Source organism: Gorilla gorilla, chromosome 16 (genome assembly GCF_029281585.2).
Source record: "Gorilla gorilla gorilla isolate KB3781 chromosome 16, NHGRI_mGorGor1-v2.1_pri, whole genome shotgun sequence".
In the NCBI taxonomy this organism is placed as follows: domain Eukaryota; kingdom Metazoa; phylum Chordata; class Mammalia; order Primates; family Hominidae; genus Gorilla; species Gorilla gorilla.
The window spans coordinates 66,276,341-66,298,620 of NC_073240.2; the positions used below are offsets into that span (position 1 = coordinate 66,276,341).

Genomic DNA, 22,280 nt, shown 5'->3' on the forward strand with positions numbered 1-22,280 from the left:
TCTCCTGGTCTTTGTGTATTCTACCCCTCTTCCCTGGACTCTTGGAAGAATGTTTTTCTTTCTACCTATCCCAGTTTACTTATACCCCAAAACCTTGCTTGAATTCTCAGCTAGCAAAGTTTTCCAATTCACTATTTCACAGTGATTTCTTTCTTTCTTTCTTTGAGACAAAACTCTCACTCTGTTGCCCAGGCTGGAGTGCTGTGGCGTGATCTCAGCTCACTACAACCTCTGCCTCCTGGATTCAGGTGATTCTTGTGCCTCAGCCTCCTGAGTAGGTGGGATTACACACTTGTGCCACCACGCCCAGCTAATATTTTGTATTTTTAGTAGAAATGGAGTTTCGCCATGTTGGCCAGGCTGGTCTCAAACTCCTGGCCTCAAGTGATCTGCCCACCTCCACCTCCCAGCGTTGGGATTACAGGTGTGAGCCACCAAGCCTGGCCCTCATGAAAGAAGTGATTTCTTTCATTTATGTCCTAAATTATTTATAGGAGTTACTGTCTGTTACTTATTTAACTATGGTATTGTTTTTCACTTTTTCAGGATATTTGCTAAATGGAAAAAAAAAAACTTCAGAGCAGAATCTCTGTGGTTTTCTTTTCCTACTTAAAACATATTTGTTATAATGTCTCTCAAAGAAAGTTTGTGGCTGGGTGTGGTGGCTCATGCCTGTAATCCCAGTACTTTAGCAGGTCAAGGCAGGTGGATCACCCGTGGTCAGGAGTTCAAATCCAGCCTGGCCAACACAGTGAAACCTCGCCTCTACTAAAAATACAAAAATTAGCCGAGCATGCTGGTGCGCATCTGTAGTCCCAGCTACTCAGAAGGCTGAGGCAGGAGCATCGCTTGAACCTGGGAGGCGGAGGTTGCAGTGAGCCAAGATCACGCCACTGCACTCCAGCCTGGGCAACAGAGCAAGAAAGTGTCTCAAAAAAAGAAAAGAAAAGAAAATTCTACTTAAAATGTTATTTAAAAAATAGGCTGACCCAATAGTAGTGGGTTATCGGAACTTATTAACATTAGTGTCACTAAAGTTTGTATACAACCCCTAACTGCTACATTTGACTGACATTAAAATAAAAAAAGAAAACAAAAATACTTAGTAGTAAATTTAACCAAAGAAGAGCAAGATGTGTATATGGGAAACTGTAAAACACTGTTCAAAGAAAGTAAAGATCTAAATAAATAGAAAGACATCACGTATGCATGGATTGGAAGACAGAGTAAATGCATATCAAAATTCCAAATGCCTTTTTTCCAGATACAGACAAGCTGACCCTAGTAATATTCATACAGAATTGCAAGAGACACAGAATACCCAAAACAATCTTGAAACACCATTAATTATTATTATTATTTTTTTTTTGAGATGGAGCCTTGCTCTGTTGCCCAGGCTGTAGTGCAATGGCGCGATCTCGGCTCACCGCAACCTCTGCCTCCCGAGTTCAAGAGATTCTCCTGTCTCAGCCTCCAAGTATCTGGGATTACAGGCATGCACCACCATGCTCGGCTAATTTTGTATTTTTAGTAGGGACGGGGTTTCTCCATGTTGATGAGGCTGGTCTCGAACTCCTGATCTCAGGTGATCCACCAGCCTCAGCCTCCCAAAGTGCTGGGATTACAGGCGTGAGCCACCGTGCCCAGCCTGAAGTATTTCTTTATTGTTGATTACTTTTTTCTTTCTTTCTTTCTTTTTTTTTTTTTTTTTTTGAGACAGAGTCTCCCTTGGTCACCCTAGCTGGAGTGCAGAGGTGCCATCTCAGCTCACTGCAACCTCTGCCTCCCTGGCTCATGCGATTCTCCTGCCTCAGCCTCACAAGTAGCTGGGATTACAGGCGCTGCCCCCCCACCGCCCTACCTAATTTTTATTTATTTATTATTATTTTTTGAGATGAAGTCTTGCTCTGTCACTCAGGGTGGAGTGCAGTGGCACGATTTAAGCTCACTGCAACCTCTGCCTCCCGGGTTCAATCGATTCTCCCACCTCAGCCTCCCGAGTAGCTAGGATTACAGGCACCTGCCATCATGCCTGGCTTATTTTTTTATATTTTTAGTAGAGACGGGGTTTCACCATGTTGGCCAGAGTGGTCTTGAACTCCTGACTTCAAGTGATCCATCCGCCTCAGCCTCCCAAAGTGCTGAGATTACAGGCATAAGCGACCGCACCTGGCCTTTTCTGTATTTTTTTTAGTAGAGATGGGGTTTCACCATGTTGGTCAGGCTGGTCTCGAACTCCTGGCCTCAAGTGATCCACCCTCCTTGGCTTCCCAAAGTGCTGTGATTACAGGCATCAGCCACTGTGCCTGGCCCTTTTTAAAAAAAATTGCGGGCCGGATGCAGTGGCTCACACCTGTAATCCCAGCACTCAGGGAGGCTGAGGTGGGAGGATCACCTGAGGTCGGAAGTTCAAGACCAGCCTGACCAACATGGAGAAACCCCTTCTCTAATAAAAAATACAAAAATCATCCGGGTGTGGTGGCGCATGCCTGTAATTCCAGCTACTTGGGAGGCTGAGGCAGGAGAATCCCTTGAACCCAGGAGGCAGAGGTTGCCGTGAGCTGAGATCGTGCCATTGCACTCCAGCCTGGGCAACAAGAGTGAAACTCCATCTCAAAAAAAAAAAAAAAAAAAAAAAATTGTCGTAGGGCCGGGTGCAGCAGCTCACGCTTGTAATTCCAGCACTTTGGGAGGCCGAGGTAGGTGGATTACAAGGTCAAGAGATTGAGACCATCCTGGCCAACATGGTGAAACCCTGTCTCTACTAAAAATACAAAAATTAGCTAGGCCTGGTGGCGCACGCTATAGTCCCAGCTACTCGGGAGGCTGAGGCAGGAGAATCGCTTGAACCTGGGAGGCGGAGGTTGCAGTGAGCTGAGAACGCGCCACTGCACTCCAGCCTGGCGACAGAGCAAGATTCCGTCTCAAAAAAAAAAACTGTGGTAGAACATGCTGGGTGGGGTGGCTCACACCTATTATAGCACTTTGGAAGGTCAAGGTGGGAGGATCGCTTGAGCTCAGGAGTTTGAGACCACCCTGGGCAGCACAGTGAGACCCTGTCTCTACAAAACATTTAAAAGATTAGCTGGCAATGGTGCCATACGCCTGTAGTCCCAGCTACTCAGGAGGCTGAGGCAGGATTGCCTGAGCTCAGGAAGTTAAAGCTGCAGTGAGCTGTGATCACACACCACTGTATTCCAACTTGGGTGACAGAGTGAGATGCTGTCTCAATTAAAAAAAGAATTTGTATACTTTAGAGATACATACTGATATATTTCAGGAATGACATATCTGGTATCTTCTTTAAAACTGTCTGAGCAGGGCCGGACGCGGTGGCTCACACCTGTAATCCCAGCACTTTGGGAGGCCGAGGCAGGCGGATCACGAGGTCAGGAGATTGAGACTATCCTGCCTAACACAGTGAAACCCTGTCCGTACTAAAAATGCAAAAAATTAGCTGGGCATGGTGGCGGGAGCCTGTAGTCCCAGCTACTAGGTAGGCTGAGGCAGGAGAATGGTGTGAACCCGGGAGGAGGAGCTTGCAGTGAGCTGAGATGGCACCACTACACTCCAGCCTGGGCGACAGAGTGAGACTCTGTCTCAAAAAAAAAAAACAAGTCTGAGTAGTAGGCTGTGGGGGGTTGTGAGGGGAAGTTAGTAGGGCTACAATCAACACTGATGCCTAAGATTTAATCCTTGTTGAAAATATTTCACGTTATTCTACTTTTGTATGCTTTAAAAATTTCCATTATAAAAGTTTAAAACAGTTTTGCCAATTTTTCTGAGAAAATTATCGTTATTTCAGTTAAAGACACTGGTCTCAGAATAAGAAATTTTTTGTTTTAAAGAAAAGTCACATGCCTATGTAAAGGGCAATGTTCATGACAAATAGTTGGAGTGAAAATGATTAGTTGTGGCCAGGTGCAGTGGCTCACACCTGTAGTCCCAGCACTTTGGGAAGCTGAGGCGGTGGATCACTTGAGGCCAAGAGTTCGAGACCAGCCTGGGTGACATGATGAAACCCTGTCTCTACTGAAAATACAAAAATTAGCCAGGCATGGTGGTGTGCACCTGTAATCCCAGCTACTTGGGAGGCTGAGGCAGGAGAATCGCTTGAATCTGGGAGGCAGAAGTTACAGTGAGCCAAGATTGCGCCACTGCACTCCAGCCCGGGTTGCAGAGCAAGACTGTGTCTCAAAAAAAAAAAAAAGATTAGTTGTTATAAAAGTTATTTTTTTTTTAATTTCTATAAGAAACAGCACATTCATGTTATTCAATTAAGAAATACTCGGCCAAGGCCGGGTGCGGTGGCTCACACCTATAATCCCAGCACTTTGGGAGGCCGAGGCAGGCAGATCACGAAGTCAGGAGATCGAGACCATCCTGGCTAACACGGTGAAACTGTGGCTCTACTAAAAATACAAAATTAGCTGGGCGTGGTGGTGCATGCCTGTAATCCCAGCTACTTGGGAGTCTGAGGTAGGAGAATCGCTTGAACCCGGGAGGCGGAGGTTGTAGTGAGCCGAGACTGCGCCATTGAACTCCAGCCTGGGCAAGAAGAGCAAAACTCTGTCTCAAAAAAAAAATGATAATAATAAATAAATAAATACTCACTGTAAAAATAATAATGAGAACCAAAGAAGCAAACGATTGTACCGAAACATTCTCTTTGGGATATTTTCAACAATTTACTTTCTTATCTAAAGATAAAATCGGCCAGGTGAGGTGGCTCACGCCTGTAATCCCAGCACTGTGGGAAGCCGAGGCAGGCAGATTGCTTGAACCCAGAAGTTTGAGAGTTTGAGACCAACCTGGACAACATAGCAAGACCCCATCTTATTAAACATATATATATGTAAACATATATACATATAAACATATATATAACATATATAAATATATATAAACATGTAAACATACATATGCACTGAAATCCTGGAATCTGTTTATATATGTTTATATATAAACATATATATGTTTAAAAACTATTATATATATATGTTAAATAGTTTTTAATAAGAAAAAATAAAGATAAAATATTGGGGGAAATAAAACCCCAACCTTTGATTTTACATAAATGGAATTATACTATTCAGAAGGTAAAACTGAACTTTGTACCTTTATTTTAGTGCTGTTACTGAGCTTTAGAAATACAAAATCAATTAAAATATATAAATAAGCCTTTCTGGAAATATGTATCAGTTCTTTTCTGTGAACAACTCCTTTAAAAAATGTGAGAACTACGTAAGTACAAAGTTTATGAAGGGAAATGCAGTTAAACAGGGAGAAAGCAGTTTAAAAAATTGAATTTTATTATCTCTTAGTTTCAGATATCAAGAATTAAATGGAATTTCAGGGTCATACATGCAAAAACATAAAAACGTTTTATTTTTTTTATTTACATCTACTTCAAATATAAAATCCCAACCTCTAAATAAATGCAGTATCTGAATACATACACCAAATCATAGGAACAACAACATTTAATCCTACCTGAAAAAGATCCAAAAGAGGCTTCCAAGAGAGCATTAAGACTGCTGCTCTATTGATAGTTTTGGGAATTTCAGAATAAAACAGTGTATTTTCTCTGTTCTCACCAGACATGGCTATAGGAGAAAGCAATCATTTATTATTATTTTTTCGAATAGCATTCTTACTACAGTCACAGTTGCAAGTACATAATGCCTTCTATACACTGCAATATTTTGCACTCTATGGGATATATAATGAATGTTAACAAGTAGAATGTGCTTATGCCATATGCCATAAAAATTTTCAATAAAACCAAGGCTAGCCTGGCACAGTACACATGCCTATAATCCCAGCTACCTGGGAGGCTACAGTGGGAGGATCACGTGAACCTAGGAATTCAAGACCAGCCTAGGTAACATAGCAAGATCCCAACTTAAAAAAAAAAAAAAAAAAAAAAAGAAATCTGAGGCTTTAAAGAAAAATGCTCAGGTTTCATTTTGGTATTCAGATCTTAGTCCCTCTCAAAATAAATATAAAAGTATGTAAGTTGCTGTGTAGAGAAAAGTACCATTTTCAGAATTTTTTGAAAATTGTGAGTCCTTTACAAGTTGGCAACAGGCTCATGAGATTCCAATATAACAACTTCAGATTACTGTTTCTGAAACATTTAAAGTGCTTAATTGGAAACACATAGATCTAACTGAATTCTAGTTTTTATTCATTATAAAAGTTCTGTAGGCTGGGCGTGGTGGCTCATGCTTGTAGTCCCAGCACTTTGGGAGCCCGAGGCAGGCGGATCATTTGAGATCAGGAGTTTGAGACCAGCCTGGCCAACATGATGAAACCTCGTCTGTACCAAAAATACAAAAAAATTAGCTGGGCGTGGTGGCACGTGCCTGTAATCCCAGCTATTTGGGTGGCTGAGGCAGGAGAATTGCTTGAACCCAGGAGACGGAGATTGCAGTGAGCCGAGATCACACCACTGCACTCTGGCCTGGGCAACAGAGCAAGACTCTGTCTCAAAAAAAAAAAAAGTTCTGTAACTATAATCATTAATAAGACCTTTAGGGTTTCCAATAAAACTATACTAATATTAAAACAACACAGAATCTGGCAACTGATCTGCTGAAAATCTCTTTGTCCTTTATTGGGGAAGGGCAAAGGAAAAAGGTCTAAATTAAGTAGAAGCCAAATCTCTTCTGCAAAATCATGTGATAACTGGATGGGAAGGTCACAGCAGTGTAGAGTGAGTTACATATAAAAGATTGACAAAAACACACTATGGTTATGAAGATATGAACCAAAGAAAACATAAGGTAAAACAAAGCCTTTCTATTCTAAAAAGGTATTACTGGCCAGCCGCGGTGGCTCACACCTGTAATCACAGCACTTTGGGAGGCTGAGGTGGGCGGATTACCTGAGGTTGGGAGCTCGAGACCAGCCTGACCAACATGGAGAAACCCTGCCTCTACTAAAAATACAAAATTAGCCGGGCGTGGTGGCACATGCCTGTATTCCCAGCTACTCGGGAGGCTGAGGCAGGAGAATCACTTGAACCCGGGAGGCAGAGGTTGCAATAAACCGAGATCACGCCACTGCACTCCAGCCTGGGCAACAAGGGCAAAACTCCATCTCAAAACAAAAAAGGGGGTATTGCTTCCAAAAAGCTGGAGGAGTGAAGGAAGGAAAAAATAAATCACACAGAAATAACAAGAAATCTCCTGGGTGAAAGAGATCCTCAACCTATGTTTTTGAATTATTAATGCCAGCAGAAGGTAGCCTCGGGAAAGGTATTTATGATAACTCCCATGCTAACCCTTGCAAATGTTGAGGATAAGCCCCCAAATAACCACATCTTTTTTTATCCTCTTATTTTTCTGATTAGTTTATGTTGCCTTTGGAGTAAAAAGTTATATATCAGTTGACATTTACTTCAGCACTCAATTTTGTGTAAAATCTACTTTGTAGATTCCCAAGTTGCTTTGCTATAGAATTCTTAAGACTGTGGTCACCTATCAATACCATTCACAATTTTACAAAATGTGATCCTTCTAAGAGCCTTCAGTCTTCAAATATTAAAACAAAAAGACAAAACTGGTTTTCTTCTCTCCTCAGTAACAGCCATTCCCCCACAATCATTTCAGTTGCCCCTCCCTATATGCTCCTAGTTCCATAATGTCTGCCTTGGCTTTATCCATGACCAGTAAAAATTTCCCCAGCACATTCTATGTTCTGACATAAGCACAAATGGGCTTTTCTCATTCTTTCCTAATGGTATTTATTGGTCTTTAGAGCTACAGCAGTAATTTTGGGCCCATGTCTTCAGGCAACAGTATCAATGAGTCTTGTTTCTCTTTAGGATAGCATGACAAAGAACAAGAGGCAAAATTAAGCATGTGATGAAGTAAAATGTTAATGTAACGAAATGCTTGTTACTAAATAATAGAGCTTCTTCTAAGCATACATTTGGAATAAGGGCTCTCAAAAATGTATTTCTTATAAAAGAAAAGATTTCTGGCCAGGTGTAGTGGCTCACGTCTGCAATTCCAGCACTCTGGGAGGCTGAGGTGGGTAGATAGCTTGAGCTCAGGAGTTTGAGATGAGCCTGAGCAACATGGTGAAACCCAATCTCTACCAAAAATACAAAAATTAGCTGGGCATAGTGGTGTGTGCCTATAGTCCCAGCTACTTGGGAGGCTGAGATGGGAGGATGGCTTAAGCCTGGGAGGAGGAGGTTGCAGTTAGCCAGGATCACACCACTGCACTCCAGCCTGGACAACAGAGTGAGACCGCCATCTCAAAAAAAAAAAAAAAAAAAGGCCAGGTGCGGTGGCTCACGCCTGTAATCCTAGCTGAGGCAGGCAGATTGCTGGAGCTCAGGAGTTCCAGATCAGCCTGGACAACATGGCGAAACCCGTCTCTACAAAAAAAAATACACAAATTAGCTGGGCATGGTGGCACACGCCTGTAGGCCCAGCCACTTGGGGGATTGAGGCGGGAGGATCACTTCAGCCTGGGAGGTCAAGGATGCAGTGAGCCAAGATCATGCCACTGTACTCCAGCCTAGAAGACTGAGACCCTGTCTCAAAAAATAATAATAATTAATAATTAATTTAAAAAATAAGCAAACTTGGGACAATCCCACAAAGGATTAATTCACTTACTATATAAAAGGCTTCAAATCATTAAGAAAAAGAAACCCTCTTCAGGGGTTGGGTGGAAAAAGAACTTTAAAAAATAAAAAAGAAACCCAACCCAATTAAAAAACCAAAGATTATAGACTGTGAATGTACAGAAAAGAAATACAAATGGCTTTTTTTTTTCTTTACTTGAGACCAAGTCTCGCTCTGTCATCCAGGCTGGAGTGCAGTGGCACCATCTCAGCTCACTGCAACCTCCACCTCCCAGGATCAAGCAATTCTCCTGCCTCAGCCTCCCAAGTAGCTGGGATTACAAGTGTGTACTACTACGCCTGACTAATTTTTGCATTTTTAGTAGAGATGCGGTTTCACCATGTTGGTGAGGCTGGTCTCAAACTCCTGACCTCAAGTGATCCGCCAGCCACAGCCTCCCAAAGTGCTGGGAATACAGGTGTGTACCACTACGCCCAGCCACAAACGGCTTTTTAAGCATGTGAAATGATGCTCAACCTCACTCATAAGAGAAATAAAATAAAAACAATGAGAAACTGCTGTTTGCTAATCTGACTGGGAAAGATCAAAAAGTTTAATTACTCACTACTGGTGTATGCATGGAGAAATAGATAATCGGAGATAATATCATGGTAGTATACACTCTATAACCTCTTTGAAAGGGGAGTTCAGTAATATCAATCAAAATTCAAAATATATATACCCTTTTTCCCAGTACTTCCACTCTTAGGAATTAGTTCTACAGGTATACTCATACATGTGCAAAATGATCTAATACAGTGATATTCACTTCCTCATCTTTTGTAACAACAGATTAGAAAAACCTAAATGCCATTACTGGAGGTCTGGTTAAGTAAAATATGGCACAATTATATAATGGAATATTCTGAGTTGTTAAAAAAAGAAAGAATCTTAGCCTGAGCAACATGGCAAAACTCCATCTCTACCAAAAAATTCAAAAAATTAGCTGGTTGTGGCAGCGTGTGACCATTATTAGAGGTCTGGTTAAGTAAAATATGGCACAATTATATAATGGAATGTTAACGAAGTTTTTAAAAAAAAATGAATCCCAGCTTCAGCAACATGGCAAAACTCCATCTCTATAAAAAAACAAAACAAAACAACAAAACATTAGCTGGCCGTGGTGGCGTGCACCTGTAGTCCCAGCTTGGGAGGATTGTTTGAGCCTGGGAGGTCAAGGCTGCAGTGAGCCATTAGTGTGCCACTGCACTCCAACCTGGGTGACAGAGTGAGACCCTGTCTCAAAAAAAAAAAAAAAAACTATAATTATGACATGAACTCATGCAGACAACATCTTTAATATCTCCATACACACATACATACACACACCACACACACACACAAATAAATAAAACACATATACACACACATTCACATAAACGAATAAAATTTATATTGGAAAAATTTTGGAGGAGGGGAAGGAACCTACCTTTAAAAATTTAACAAACAAGAAAGTAAATCAGTAGATTAACATATTTAATATAGGCAGACATTAAATCTGGAGTGAATGGATTCAGGAAGAAGAGACCAAAAACAGCCTTGGATTAAAAAAACAAAAGCAGCAGCTGTTGAGTGGGAACAAACTAATGGTTTTATTGTTTGTTTTCCTAATCAGACCCTCTAAAGAAAGGCATTTCAAGCTAGCTTTAGGAAGAAGCAATTTCTGGCATCTTCGATTTTGAAAAACAATCATGATCAATTAATGACTTGTTACCTAAAAGTAAAAATAAAGTTAATGCGATACAACAAAATCGAATTCTTCAAATTATAGGTTTTCTTTAATGAAACCAAAAGTCACTGATTTATTTATTCATCAAACTTTTGAGTGTCAATTATACCTAGACTTTAAGTTTGACTTAAGAGATCATTTTCTCTCAGAAACTACAACTTTGTACTCACCAAGGTAATAGATTCTGTCTGAATGAGGTCCATCTGGATCATTCCTCTTCACAAACATGAAATCATGTGGTGCCTTAGCCATCATGTAGCCATGATATTTTCTGGTATCAGCAAGCAGCTTTTTAAGCTGACTCCAGGAATACCGCTCAACATAAAAAGGCTCCAATTTAGGCCGATCCTGTGATTCAATATTCTCCTCACAGTCCGCAGTTTCAAATATCTCAACACCCAGCTGTTCTGTTTCCATTGCTGCTGCCATGTTGCATTTTCCTAGAAAAACAAGGCACATGAAGCTGTTCACAGGTCTGTCTTCTATTATCAGAATGATTCTCTGATAGGGTCAAAAAAAAAGCGGGGGAGTGGGGAGGACAAGAAAAAAATGCTTTTTAGCACAGCTGCAATGAAACCTAGTAAGAAAAGCAACAGCTCTCCCTTCTCTGTGTTCAGTTTAAAAATGAAATTAAAAAAAAATTGAGGTCAGGTCTACTTCACAGTGCCTATAAATCCCTTTGGTAGCTTTTATAAAAGGCTCTCCTTAGGTATTTCTTGCCAAAACTCCCTTTTCTTTCCCACACTGGAAGGAAACAGGCCATTTGCCAGTTGGCTGCTATGCTCCACCCAAGAGCATGTCAATAGTGAAGCTAACTCTGCCAAGGAAGCTAAGTGTTTTGCATTTTAAAAAGTAACACATTTGGTAAGTGTGGATTTTTTTCAGCTAACAGAAATAACCACAACAAATGAGAACGGTAATAAAATTGTCAAAAATAACGTGCATGTAATAAACTTCCTAGGGTACTTACCCAAGATAATATATTGTTTCCTTTTAAATGGAAAGCCAAACAAAACACTTAACTGGCTGATGCATTTCTGAGTCTTCTGCTCTTGCTAGACATCACTATCATGATCATTTGTGGTGACCCTACATTTTTTTTTTTTTTTTTTTTTTGAGACGGAGTCTCGCTCTGTTACCCAGACTGGAGTGCGGTGGCACAATCTTGGCTCTTTGCAAGCTCCGCCTCCCAGGTTCACGCCATTCTCCTGCCTTAGCCTCCCCAGTAGCTGGGATTACAGGCATGCACCACAACGCCCGGCTAATTTTTTGTATTTTTAGTAGAGATGGGGTTTCACTGTGTTAGCCAGGATGGTCTTGATCTCCTGACCTTGTGATCCGCCCGCCTCGGCCTCCCAAAGTGCCGGGATTACAGGCATGAGCCACCACGCCCAGCGTGGTGACTCTGTATTTTAAGGAAACTTACATGACTATTCTTACCAATCATACAACATATACCGATTAAATGGCAGGAAAAAAAGATACTATCTTAAAGTGGCTTTAATTAGCTGAAGTAGTTGATACAGAAAGCATTTAATATTTGTACCAACAGTATTTTGACAAAAAGTATGAACTGGGGTTTACCGGTTCAACCCCTAAATAGTGTTTGTTAATGTCTCATCTGCTAATGTTTATTCTTATTTCACAAATCCAGAAGTTGCATTTCTCCTTTATCTTTTCCAACATTTAACATGAGCGAAGTACCAAATAACAAAAAGTGTTATCATAAACCAGTGTGTATTCCAACATATATTATTCATGACACTGCCAAAAAGGAACATAAAAATTCTGGGCAATCTACTCTTTTTGAACTAATAAATGTCAAAGACATGTGGACTTGGGAGATAAACTAAATTGCATTTATGCAACCAAACTTAACATAATTATTAACTACTTCTATAATAATAAATACAAAGCTGTACATTTAATATATCTTTTTTAAAGCCCAAATTTGAAGGCTAACATAAATTCATAGTAACTATCACAGACTAAAAGCTATTAGCAGGTATGGATTGTGAATTAGTCCATTAAGCACACGTTACTGGCATGCCAAAGAACTGAATGAAGTGTGTGTGCAGCTTATTTTGTCTTTTTTCATGCTACAGTTACCTATGTTACCATTTTCAATATAACAGTAACAAAGTGGCCAGAAAACCTATTAGACAGTTACCAGGTATGCTTGTATCATTGTAACAAGTGAGCATTCACTTTCAATGACTAAAATCCAAAACAGCTTGGCAGGGAATTAAGTCATTTAGTTCAAGGAGTATCCAGCACACTGATATTTACTGACAGTATAAGACTGTGGTGGTTATATACTATCGTATGTTGTTTACTTGCCCTAATAAAAGCTAGCTAGTGGAGGCCTACTTTCTACCAAATGTCAACGGAACCAGTTTTGTTGTTGTTGCTGTTTTTGTTTTGTTTTGAGGCAGAGTCTTGCTCTGTCACCCAGGCTAGAGTGCAGTGGCATGAGATCTCGGCTCACTGCAAACTCTGCCTCCCAGGTTCAAGCAATTCTCCTGCCTCAGCCTCCCGAGTAGTTGGGATTACAGGCACCCGCCATCGTGCCCAGTTAATTTTTGTATTTTTTAGTAGAGACGGGGTTTCACCATCTTGGCCAGGCTGGTCTTGAACTCCTCACCTTATGATCCACCCGCCTTGGCCTCCCAAAGTGCTGGGATTACAGGTGGGAGCCACCGTGCCCGGCCAACGGACCCAGTTTTATATCTAACGGACTGAGGGACAAATGAGAAAAGAACCTATACAAATTGGGCTCATTTTTCTCAACTTCTCGTGTTATGTTTGGAAGTTCACCTGCAAACTAGTGCTTGCAAGAATAGGGCTGGGGAACAGAATAGGGAAGCTCAACAGAAAGAACTCCTCCCAAGCCTTACTGTCCAGTTTATTTTTTTTAGACAAGTCTCACTGTTGCCCAAGCTGCAGTGCAGTGGTACAGCCTTGAACTCCTGGAATCAGAGGATCCTTACGCCTCAGCCTCCTGAGCAGCTAAGACCACAGGAATGCATCACCATGCCTGGCTAATTTTTTAAAACTTTTTTGTAGAGATGGGGGTCTCACTATGTTGTACAGGCTGGGATTATAGGTGTGAGTCACCGCGCCTGGCCATGCCCAGCTTCTTATCATTCACGTCACATCTTTCTTATGTAAAATGTACATTAGCTTACATTTAAATTATCTGGTATTCCTGAATCGTACTAAGCCCTGGACACTCTATGCATACACATGCATACTTGCGTGTACATGTACAAACATTGTACAGTCCAAATGATGGTCTCCTATTCTGTAAGTTCACAGCAAATGTCCATCCTGCATTTCTAAAATATACCTGATATTATATAATATTGGTAATCTGTGCAGATGTTTGGTAAATGACTTAATTCCTGATTATATACAAACACATTCTCAAAATAGGTGACCTGAATTTTCTAATGTCAAAAATAGGAAAATAGGGTCAGTGTACCTTCTCAGCACAGTGCATATATTTCACTGCCCCACCTACCTCGTCACTTAATTAGTTTCCCTGGTGCCTACCTGATTTTATTTTCATCTGCTCAGATCTCTTCCACATTCAAAGAGATCTTTTTCAAGTGACTCGACTTCAAGCATAGAATCCCTCTGCTCATCCTGCTCTTCTCACAGGAATCTTTCCTTTCCTCACCATCAAAGCCTGCTCACCAGGATAATGAAATAAGATAAGACTTTGATCATTAAGATGGACCATATGTGGCCAAAAAGAGAAGCCCCAAAATAGTAGTTAAAACTGATACCAAAATATCACTTTTTGGGGCAATATATAATGCCTACATTATTTTGTATCTGCATTTTATGTTATCAGAATTCAAGAATTATTTTATTTCAGAGATGTGTAGCCCAATATAGTCAAAAGAATATCCTAACATAGTAAACTTTGGTGTCCAGACAAAGGAAAACCATGGAAAGGCTTTAAAAAGTTACAAAAGGCATACAGATGTGAAGTTACTCAGTGACTATTGCAAATCATCAAAAACGGCATATGATTAATAAAATTTATTTTTATGTGCCTATTCCTGTTCCTCTTTTACATAATAATGTCATATCAAGCTGGATGGAGATAGAATTAACTCAGGAGGATAACCAGTAAGAGTTACAGGCCATTTTTGCAGAAAGGGAATTAACTTGAATTTAATAACTTAAGACTTTTCACGAGATAAACAATTTTCTATTCATCTTAAGTGCATTCCATTTTCGCTTTTTTTCTTGCTGCATTACTCTGAGAATAATTTAAATAGGTAACTTTTCTGGAAAAAGAAGCATTAAACTTGTTGAAATTCTGGCTTAGGAAAAAAAAAAAAAGGAAGGTCTGCTATTACATCTGTTACTCTGTAAGTTTAATTTTGGGCTCCCATAGCCCAAGTAGGTGATGAAGGGATGGGGTGGGAAAAGCTAAGTGGCAAGTGCAGGAAAAACAGCGAGGTTATGCCAGCACAGCAACAATGGACTAAGATGTCAAGACACCTCATAGCACTAAGCCCCTCACTCAGAAATAGAGCATGTTGACTCAGAAAATAGCTTTAGGACTCTTGAGTTTGGATCCACTCAAGTGAAATTCCTTAATTTTTAACTCAAGGGCCAAACAGCCGTCCACTTAAACACCTAAAGCCTCACTGAAGCCTAGCTATCTCATTCTTTAGGGTCCACACCTAGTTGAGAGATTCAATAGCACAGAGGGGGCAAAGACCTTGAAAAACTATGAATGAGGAACAAGAGGAGAGGCATAGCAGAGAATATTGAGAAGAGAGATGGGAGGAATGCCAAGTCTTAGAAGAAAAGTGTGTGAGAAGACAGGTGTGGCAGGAAAGGAAAGTGTCCTGCTGCGAGCGGGTGGAACAGAATGGGAGGGGGCAGTGAGCAGGGAGGGAATCGACCTAGCATGAGGCAGGAGAGAAAAAAGACCACCAGCTGAGAAACCAGAAAATCTGAGGCCGAAGCCCATCTGCCAAGTCGGACTTAAGGAAAATCCCTTCGCCTCTGTGGGCTTCCGTTTCCTCATCTGTAAGCGCTGACAATACCCGGCCTCCCAACCCCAGCGAGACTCAATTAAGATAACGGACGTGGAAGTCAGGAGGCCAGCGCTCAGAGCTCAAGGGGCGCCCAGTGAACGGTGGTTGACTCGGAATCTCAGAGCCTTGGCTTCCTCTTCCGGCAAGTGGGGGGGAGGGGGGTAGGGCACCACCAGCTCTGCACTGGGCAAGGCGGCGCGCCGGGTAAACCGCAAAGCGCGCTGACCCTGAGAACGCGCCGAGCAGTCCCTCCTTGAGGCGGAAAGGGCCTGGTGAGCCGTGGCCCAGGCCTCGCCGGCGCAGGAGAAGGAGAGGGGGGCGGATACTGCACCTTCCCCCCTGGCCCCGCCCGGACCGTCCCGACGTGCGCTATGGAGCGGGCCTGCGCCGCTTCATGCTGCGCCGCCTCCACTCCGGTCCTGGTTGCAGTGGCTTCCTCGGCGGCGGCGCCGGTGACAACCCAGGCGGCGAACGCGGCACTAAGAAGTAGCGGCAGCAGTAGCAGCGGCCTTGGCCTCGGAGGCTTTAGCACTTCCGGTTCGTTGCGATCCGCTTTCCGACTGGCGAAGGCGCAGCCGGGCCAAGAAGGGCGCCGCTGTCTGCTGGGTGGGGTCCAACACCACAGCGCAATCTAGTGGCCGGAGGAGCCAAGGAGGCGCGGGGTGGAGACTGGGCCGAGCAGGGGGTAGAGATGAAATCCAGAAAGGAACAGCGACTTGCTGAAAGTCACAGGGCAAAATGTGGCGCGTCTGTAGTCAATAAATAATATATATTGAGTGCCTGCTCAAAATAGACAAAATTCCTGTCCATGTGCCAGGCAGAGAGAGCCTTAGACGCTGGGAGCAAACCAGGGTAAATCCCTCCCCTTTTCAACGAGATGATATTGAGGAAAGAGACTAGGGCCTTGGAGATCTAAGCGTCTCGTTGTGGTGGAAAGAAATCTGAACCTGGAGTCCGAAACTTGGCTCTAATATTAACTAGCGATCTTTCAGCAGGTCACTCAATCTATTTGAGCCATAATTTCTTTACCTCTAAAAGAGATATAATACATTTCACTTAATTGCAATTAAAGAAAACCAGCTGGGCGTGGAGGCTCACGCCTGTAATCCCACACTTTGGGAGGCCGAGGCAGGCGGATCACTTGAGGTCAGGAGTTCGAGACCAGCCTGGCCAACATGGCGAAACCCCATCTCTACAAAAAATTCAAAGCTTAGCTTGGCATGGTGGCGGGCGCCTGCAATCCCAGCTACTACTCAGGAGGCTGAGGAAAGGAGAATCGCTTGAACCCGGAGGCAGAAGTTGCAGTGAGCTGAGATCACGCCACTGCACTGCAGCCTGGGTGACAGAGTGAGACTCTGTCTCAAAAAAAAAAAAAAAAAAAAAGGTATGCACTTTAACACATAAAATGAAGAAACTGGGGCCTATGGGAAAGAAGTGAATGACTTGTTATAATCAGAGCCAGAGGCAGGTCCCTTGACCTGTAATTTCTTTCCTGGTCTACACTGTATATTGGCTGAGAAAAAGGGAACTCAGGAAGATATCCAGGAAAGTAGCAGGTGTACAACAAAACTGTGCAAAAGCGGGGCCTCCCCTATTTTCTATTATTACAAAGAACAATGTGTCAGAGTCGTGTGTCATTAGGATTTATTATAATAGCACTAATAAAAAATCCACTTGGGTACTATGCTCCACTCCACAGTATATAATTATTCACTCTGAGGTTAAATGAGCCTTCCCTCAGGCTTTTTAAAGTTGAGCTCCCTTAAAAAAAAAAAAAAAAAAAAGGCAAAGTCATTTTCCTTGGGTCTCTTCTATTAATTTTCTCCAAATGACCTGAGAGCAGATTTTAAAGGCTTTAAATGCACACACACACACACACACACACACAAAATACAGAGAAATATCTTGCACTTCATTAATTCAACAAGTGTTTGCTGAATCTCTGCCTTGTACCTGTCACTGTTTTAAGCAGCAGGGCCACAATAGTGAACAAAGTAGATAAAGCCCCTGTTTTCATGCAGTTTATAGCCTAATAAGAAGAGATAGAGCCCCCTCCCCGCAAAAGCAAACAATTAAAAATATATAATTTCATGCATTTAAAAAAAGAGCCATGGACAGATAAAATACTTGCTTATATCACATAGCTAATTATATATTTGACTAGATTGGAATCTAGATTTCTTTTTTTTAATTTTTTTTTTTTTTTTTTGAGATGGAGTCTCAGTGTGTCGCCCAGGCTGAAGTGCAGTGGCACCATCTCGACTCACTGCAAGCTCCGCCTCCCAGGTTCACACCATGCTCCTGCCTCAGCCTCCTCAGTAGCTGGGACTACAGGCACTCACCACCACACCCGGCTAATTTTTTGTATTTTTTTTTTAGTAGAAACGGGGTTTTACCACGTTAGCCAGGATGGTCTTGATCTCCTGACTTCGTGATCCGCCCGCCTCGGCCTCCCAAAATGCTGGGATTACAGGCTTGAGCCACCGCGCCCGGCCAGAGTTCTTGATTTTTATTCTTATTTTCAAACCCTGAGAAAGCTGTAGAGGAACATCTCCACCGTGGAACGCTGGCCACCTTGCATGCATCATAGGCATAGGCTTGAATCCAGGGATCTCTGAGTCTTAGCAGAATGCTGTGTGATGTTCCTAGAATAGAAGAAAATAGGAGGCTGATAGGGACCTGGAGGCAACCTCCTCGGGGAGGCAGTCAGGAGACAGCTTCTCCTCTCCTCATAGTTTCTGATGAGGTGTGGGGCTTTCTCCCCACTCCCTCAGAATAGCACTGCTGAATACAAAATCATCTGGCTGCAGTCTAGAATTGGCTCCCGTTCAACAGGGTATCTCACAACTCACGTTGCAGTCATCTGGCCCCTTTTGTTTCAGTACAGTTGTCCCTTGGTATCTGCAGGGGATTGGTTTCAGGATTCCTGGCAGATATTAAAATCAGCGGTACTCAAGTCCCTGATATCAAATGGCATAGTATTTGCATGTAACCTATGCACATCCTCCTCTCATATATTACTTTTTTTTCCTTTGGTGACAGTCTCACTGTGTCACCCAGGCTCTGGAGTGCAGTGGTGCGATCTCAGTTCAGCTCACTGCAACCACCTCAGTCTCCCAAGTAGCTGGAATTACAGGCGTGTGCCACCACGCCCAGCTAATTTTTGTATTTCTAGTAGAGACAGGGTTTCACTACATTGGCCGGGCTGGTCTCAAACTCCTGACCTCAAGCGATCTACCCACCTCAGCTTCCCAAAATGCTGGGATTATAGCTGTGAGTCACTGCGCCTGGCTGACTTTTTTTTTTTTTTTAATTGAGACAAAGTCTCGCTCTGTCGCCCAGGCTGGGGTGCAGTGGTGCAACCTTGGCTCACTGCAACTCCTGCCTCCTGGGTTCAAGCAATTCTCCTGCCTCAGCCTCCTGAGAAGCTGGGATTACAGGCACCCACCACCATGCCTGGCTAATTTTTTGTATTGTTTGTTTCCTTTGAGACAGAGTCTTGCTCTGTTGCCAGGCTGGAATGCAGTGGCGTGATCTCGGCCCACTGCCACGTCCACCTCCGGGTTCAAGCAATTCTCCTGCCTCAGCCTCCTAAGTAGCTGGGATTACAGGCATCTGCCACCACACCTGGCTAATTTTTGTATTTTTAGTAAAGATGGGGTTTCACCATGTTGGCTAGGCTGGTCTTGAACTCCTGACCTCATGTGATCCACCTGCCTCGGCCTCCCAAAGTGCTGGGATTACAGGTGAGAGCCACCGTGTCCAGCCTATTATTTTTTTATATCAGCTTTTTTCTAAATACTTTTGACCCGAGGTAGGTTGAATCCCAGATGTAGAACCCACAGATACAGAGTCAACTGTATTGTCGTTTTTGATGTATGAGACAAGGATCACAAGCATCTATCACCATTGTGCATTTTTGCTTTTGCACTGTATGTAAGTAATAAACTACCTGAATCTAAAAGTGGCTTGGCCGGGCACGGTGGCTCACGCCTGTAATCCCAGCACTTTGGGAGGCCGAGGCGGGCAGATCATGAGGTCAGGAGATCTAGACCATCTTGGCTAACACGGTGAAACCCCGTCTCTACCAAAAATACAAAAAATTAGCCGGGCGTGGTAGCGGGTGCCTGTAGTCCCAGCTACTCAGGAGGCTGAGGCAGGAGAATGGCATGAACCCGCTAGGCGGACCTTGCAGTGAGCCGAGATAGCGCCACTGCAGTCTGGCCTGGGCCAAAGAGTGAGACTCCATCTCAAAAAAGTAAAAAATAAAAGTGGCTCAATGTATCTTTACTGGCTGAATCGGTCAGGCCGTGGCCTTGCCAAGTCTTGTTTGTGTGGTTGACAAACCCTAGCTGGCTTTCTTTTGCCCTGCACTCTAGGGACCCATCAGGAAAAGACAAGTTATCTAGCACATGAGGTGTGATGAGATAGCACGGCCGGGTTGATGCAAAACCATCTGTATCTAGCAGTGGGTATTATCACCAACAAATATGTTTTAAACATCTACTTTCTGAAGCACATTGTGTTAGATACTGCAGGATACCAAAAGGAGGTAATCTGTGCTCTATTGAGGTTTATAATCTCGGTGAGAAAAAAGATCATAAGCATGTAGTACATACACTAACAGCCATTGATTATAGGATATGGTGGGTCTACAGTTTCTTTTTCCACTTCCCCCCATACTTTCCCCCTTTTCAGGGTGTAGTTCAAACCAAACTGTAATAAGAAAAAGAGAAGGCGGGCACAGTGGCTCATGCCTGTGGTTCCAGCCCTTTGGGAGACTGAGGCAGAAGGATGGCTTGAGCCCAGGAGTTCGAAACCAGCCTGGGAAAAGTAGTGAGACTCGCTGGGCATGGTGGCTTACACCTGTAATCCCAGCACTTTGGGAGGCCGAGGCAGGTGGATCACCTGAGGTTGGGAGTTCGGGACCAGCCTGACCAAAATGATGAAACCCTGTCTCTACTGAAAATACAAAAATCAGCCAGGGGTGGTGGCACATGCCTGTAATTCCAGCTACTTGGGAGGCTGAGACAGGAGAGTCGCTTGAACCCCGGAGGCGGAGGTTGCGGTGAGCTGAGATCGCACCATTGCACTCCAGCCTGGGCAACAAGAGCGAAACTCTGTCTAAAAAAAAAAGAAAAGAAAAGTAGTGAGACCCTGTCTCTACAAAAAGTACAAAAATTGGCTGGGCACAGTGGCTCACGCCTGTAATCCCAGCACTCTGGGGAGGCTGAGGCGGATAGATCACCTGAGGTCAAGAGTTTGAGACCAGCCTGACCAACATGGTAAAACCCCATTTCTACTAAATACAAAAAAATTAGCCAGGTATGGTGGCCCATACCTGTAATCCCAGCTACTTGGGAGTCTGAGGCAAGAGAATTGCTTGAACCCGGGAGGCAGAGGTCGCAGTGAGCTGAGATTGCACTATTGGAATCCAGCCTGGGAAACAAGAGCGAAACTCCGTCTCAAAAAAAAAAAAAAAAGAAAAGAAAGAAAAGCACAGAAATTAGCCTGGCGTGGTGGCGGCATCTGTAGTCCCAGCTCCTTGGAAGGATCACTTAAGCCCTGGAGGTCATGGCTGCAGTGAGCTGTGATCACACCACTAATCTGGGTGACAGAGCAAGACTCTGTCTCAAAAAAAAAAAAGAAAAAGAAAGAAAGAAAAGAAAAGAAAAAAAGTCTTTCCCTCTGATTTTCTTTCTCATATTTAAGTTTTTATTTATGTACTTAATTTATTTTGAAACAAAGTCTTGCACCATTGCCCAGGCTAGAGTACAGTGGTATGATCATAGCTCACTACAGCCTTGAACTGGGCTCAAGTAATCCTCTGGCCGGAACCTCCTTAGTAGCTGGAACTACAGGCATGCACCAACACACCTGGCTAATTTTTAAATTTTTGTAGAGATGGGGGTTGTATTAGTCCATTTTCATGCTGCTGATAAAGACATAGCTGAGACTGGGCAATTTACAAATGAAAGAGGTTTAATTGAACTTACAGTTCCACATGGCTGGGGAGGCCTCACAATCATGGCAGAAGGCAAGGAAGAGCAAGTCACATCTTAGGTGGATTGTGGCAGACCAAAAAAAAAAAAAAACCTTCTTCAGAGAAACTCCTGTGTGTGTGTGTGTGTGTGTGTGTTTTTTGTTTTTTTTTTTTGAGACGGAGTCTCGCTTTGTCACCCAGGCTGGAGTGCAGTGGTGCAATCTCAGCTCACTGCAAGCTCCGGTTCCTGGGTTCACGCCATTCTCCTGCCTCAGCCTCCTGAGTAGCTGGGACTACAGGCGCCCGCCACCATGCCTGGCTAATTTTTTGTATTTTTAGTAGAGACGGGGTTTCACCGTGTTAGCCAGGATGGTCTCAATCTCCTGACCTCGTGATCCACCTGCCTTGGCCTCCCAAAGTGCTGGGATTACAGGCATGAGCCACCGCCCCCATCTAAACTCCTGTTTTTTAAAACCATCAAGCCGGGTGCAGTGACTCACACCTCTAATCCCAGCACTTTGGAAGGCTGAGGCAGGCAGATTACTAGAAGTCAGGAGTTTGAGACCAGCCTGGCCAACATGGTGAAACTCTGTCTCTACTAAAAATAGAAAAAAATTAAGGCCGGGCATGGTGGCTGTAGTCCCAGTCTTTGGGAGGCTGAAGCAGTTGGATCACCTGAGGTCAGGAGTTCAAGACCAGCCTGGCCAACATGGTGAAACCCCATCTTTACTAAAAATACAAAAAATTGGGCTGGGCGCAGTGGCTCACGCCTGTAATCCCAGCACTTTGGGGGGCTGAGGCGGGTGGATCATGAAGTCAAGAGATGGAGACCATCCTGGCCAATGTGAAACCCCGTCTCT

The 22,280-nt window shown here is 43.2% G+C and overlaps 1 protein-coding gene across 11 annotated transcripts in view; it reads right to left on the minus strand.

Annotated features, from left to right (window-relative positions):
- Positions 1-16,036, minus strand: part of DPP8 (dipeptidyl peptidase 8) — a 75,245-nt gene extending 59,209 nt beyond the window's left edge. For 2 of the 11 annotated variants that reach the window (XR_008671647.2, XM_019010662.4), the window contains exons 1-4: positions 15,769-15,994; positions 13,930-14,065; positions 10,545-10,814; positions 5,494-5,606 (exon numbers count right to left, since the gene is read on the minus strand). Coding sequence is in view for 10 of the 11 variants with exons in the window: in XM_019010662.4 (XP_018866207.2) it covers positions 5,494-5,606; positions 10,545-10,814; positions 13,930-13,966 (420 nt within the window). In the remaining variant the exon portion in view is untranslated. Of the gene's footprint in view, positions 1-5,493; positions 5,607-10,544; positions 10,815-13,929; positions 14,066-15,488 lie in introns of all 11 variants that reach the window. The other 9 variants (XM_063698622.1, XM_055362623.2, XM_063698621.1 and 6 more) reach the window with 7 other exon arrangements.
- Between the last annotated feature and the right edge of the window lie 6,244 nt (positions 16,037-22,280).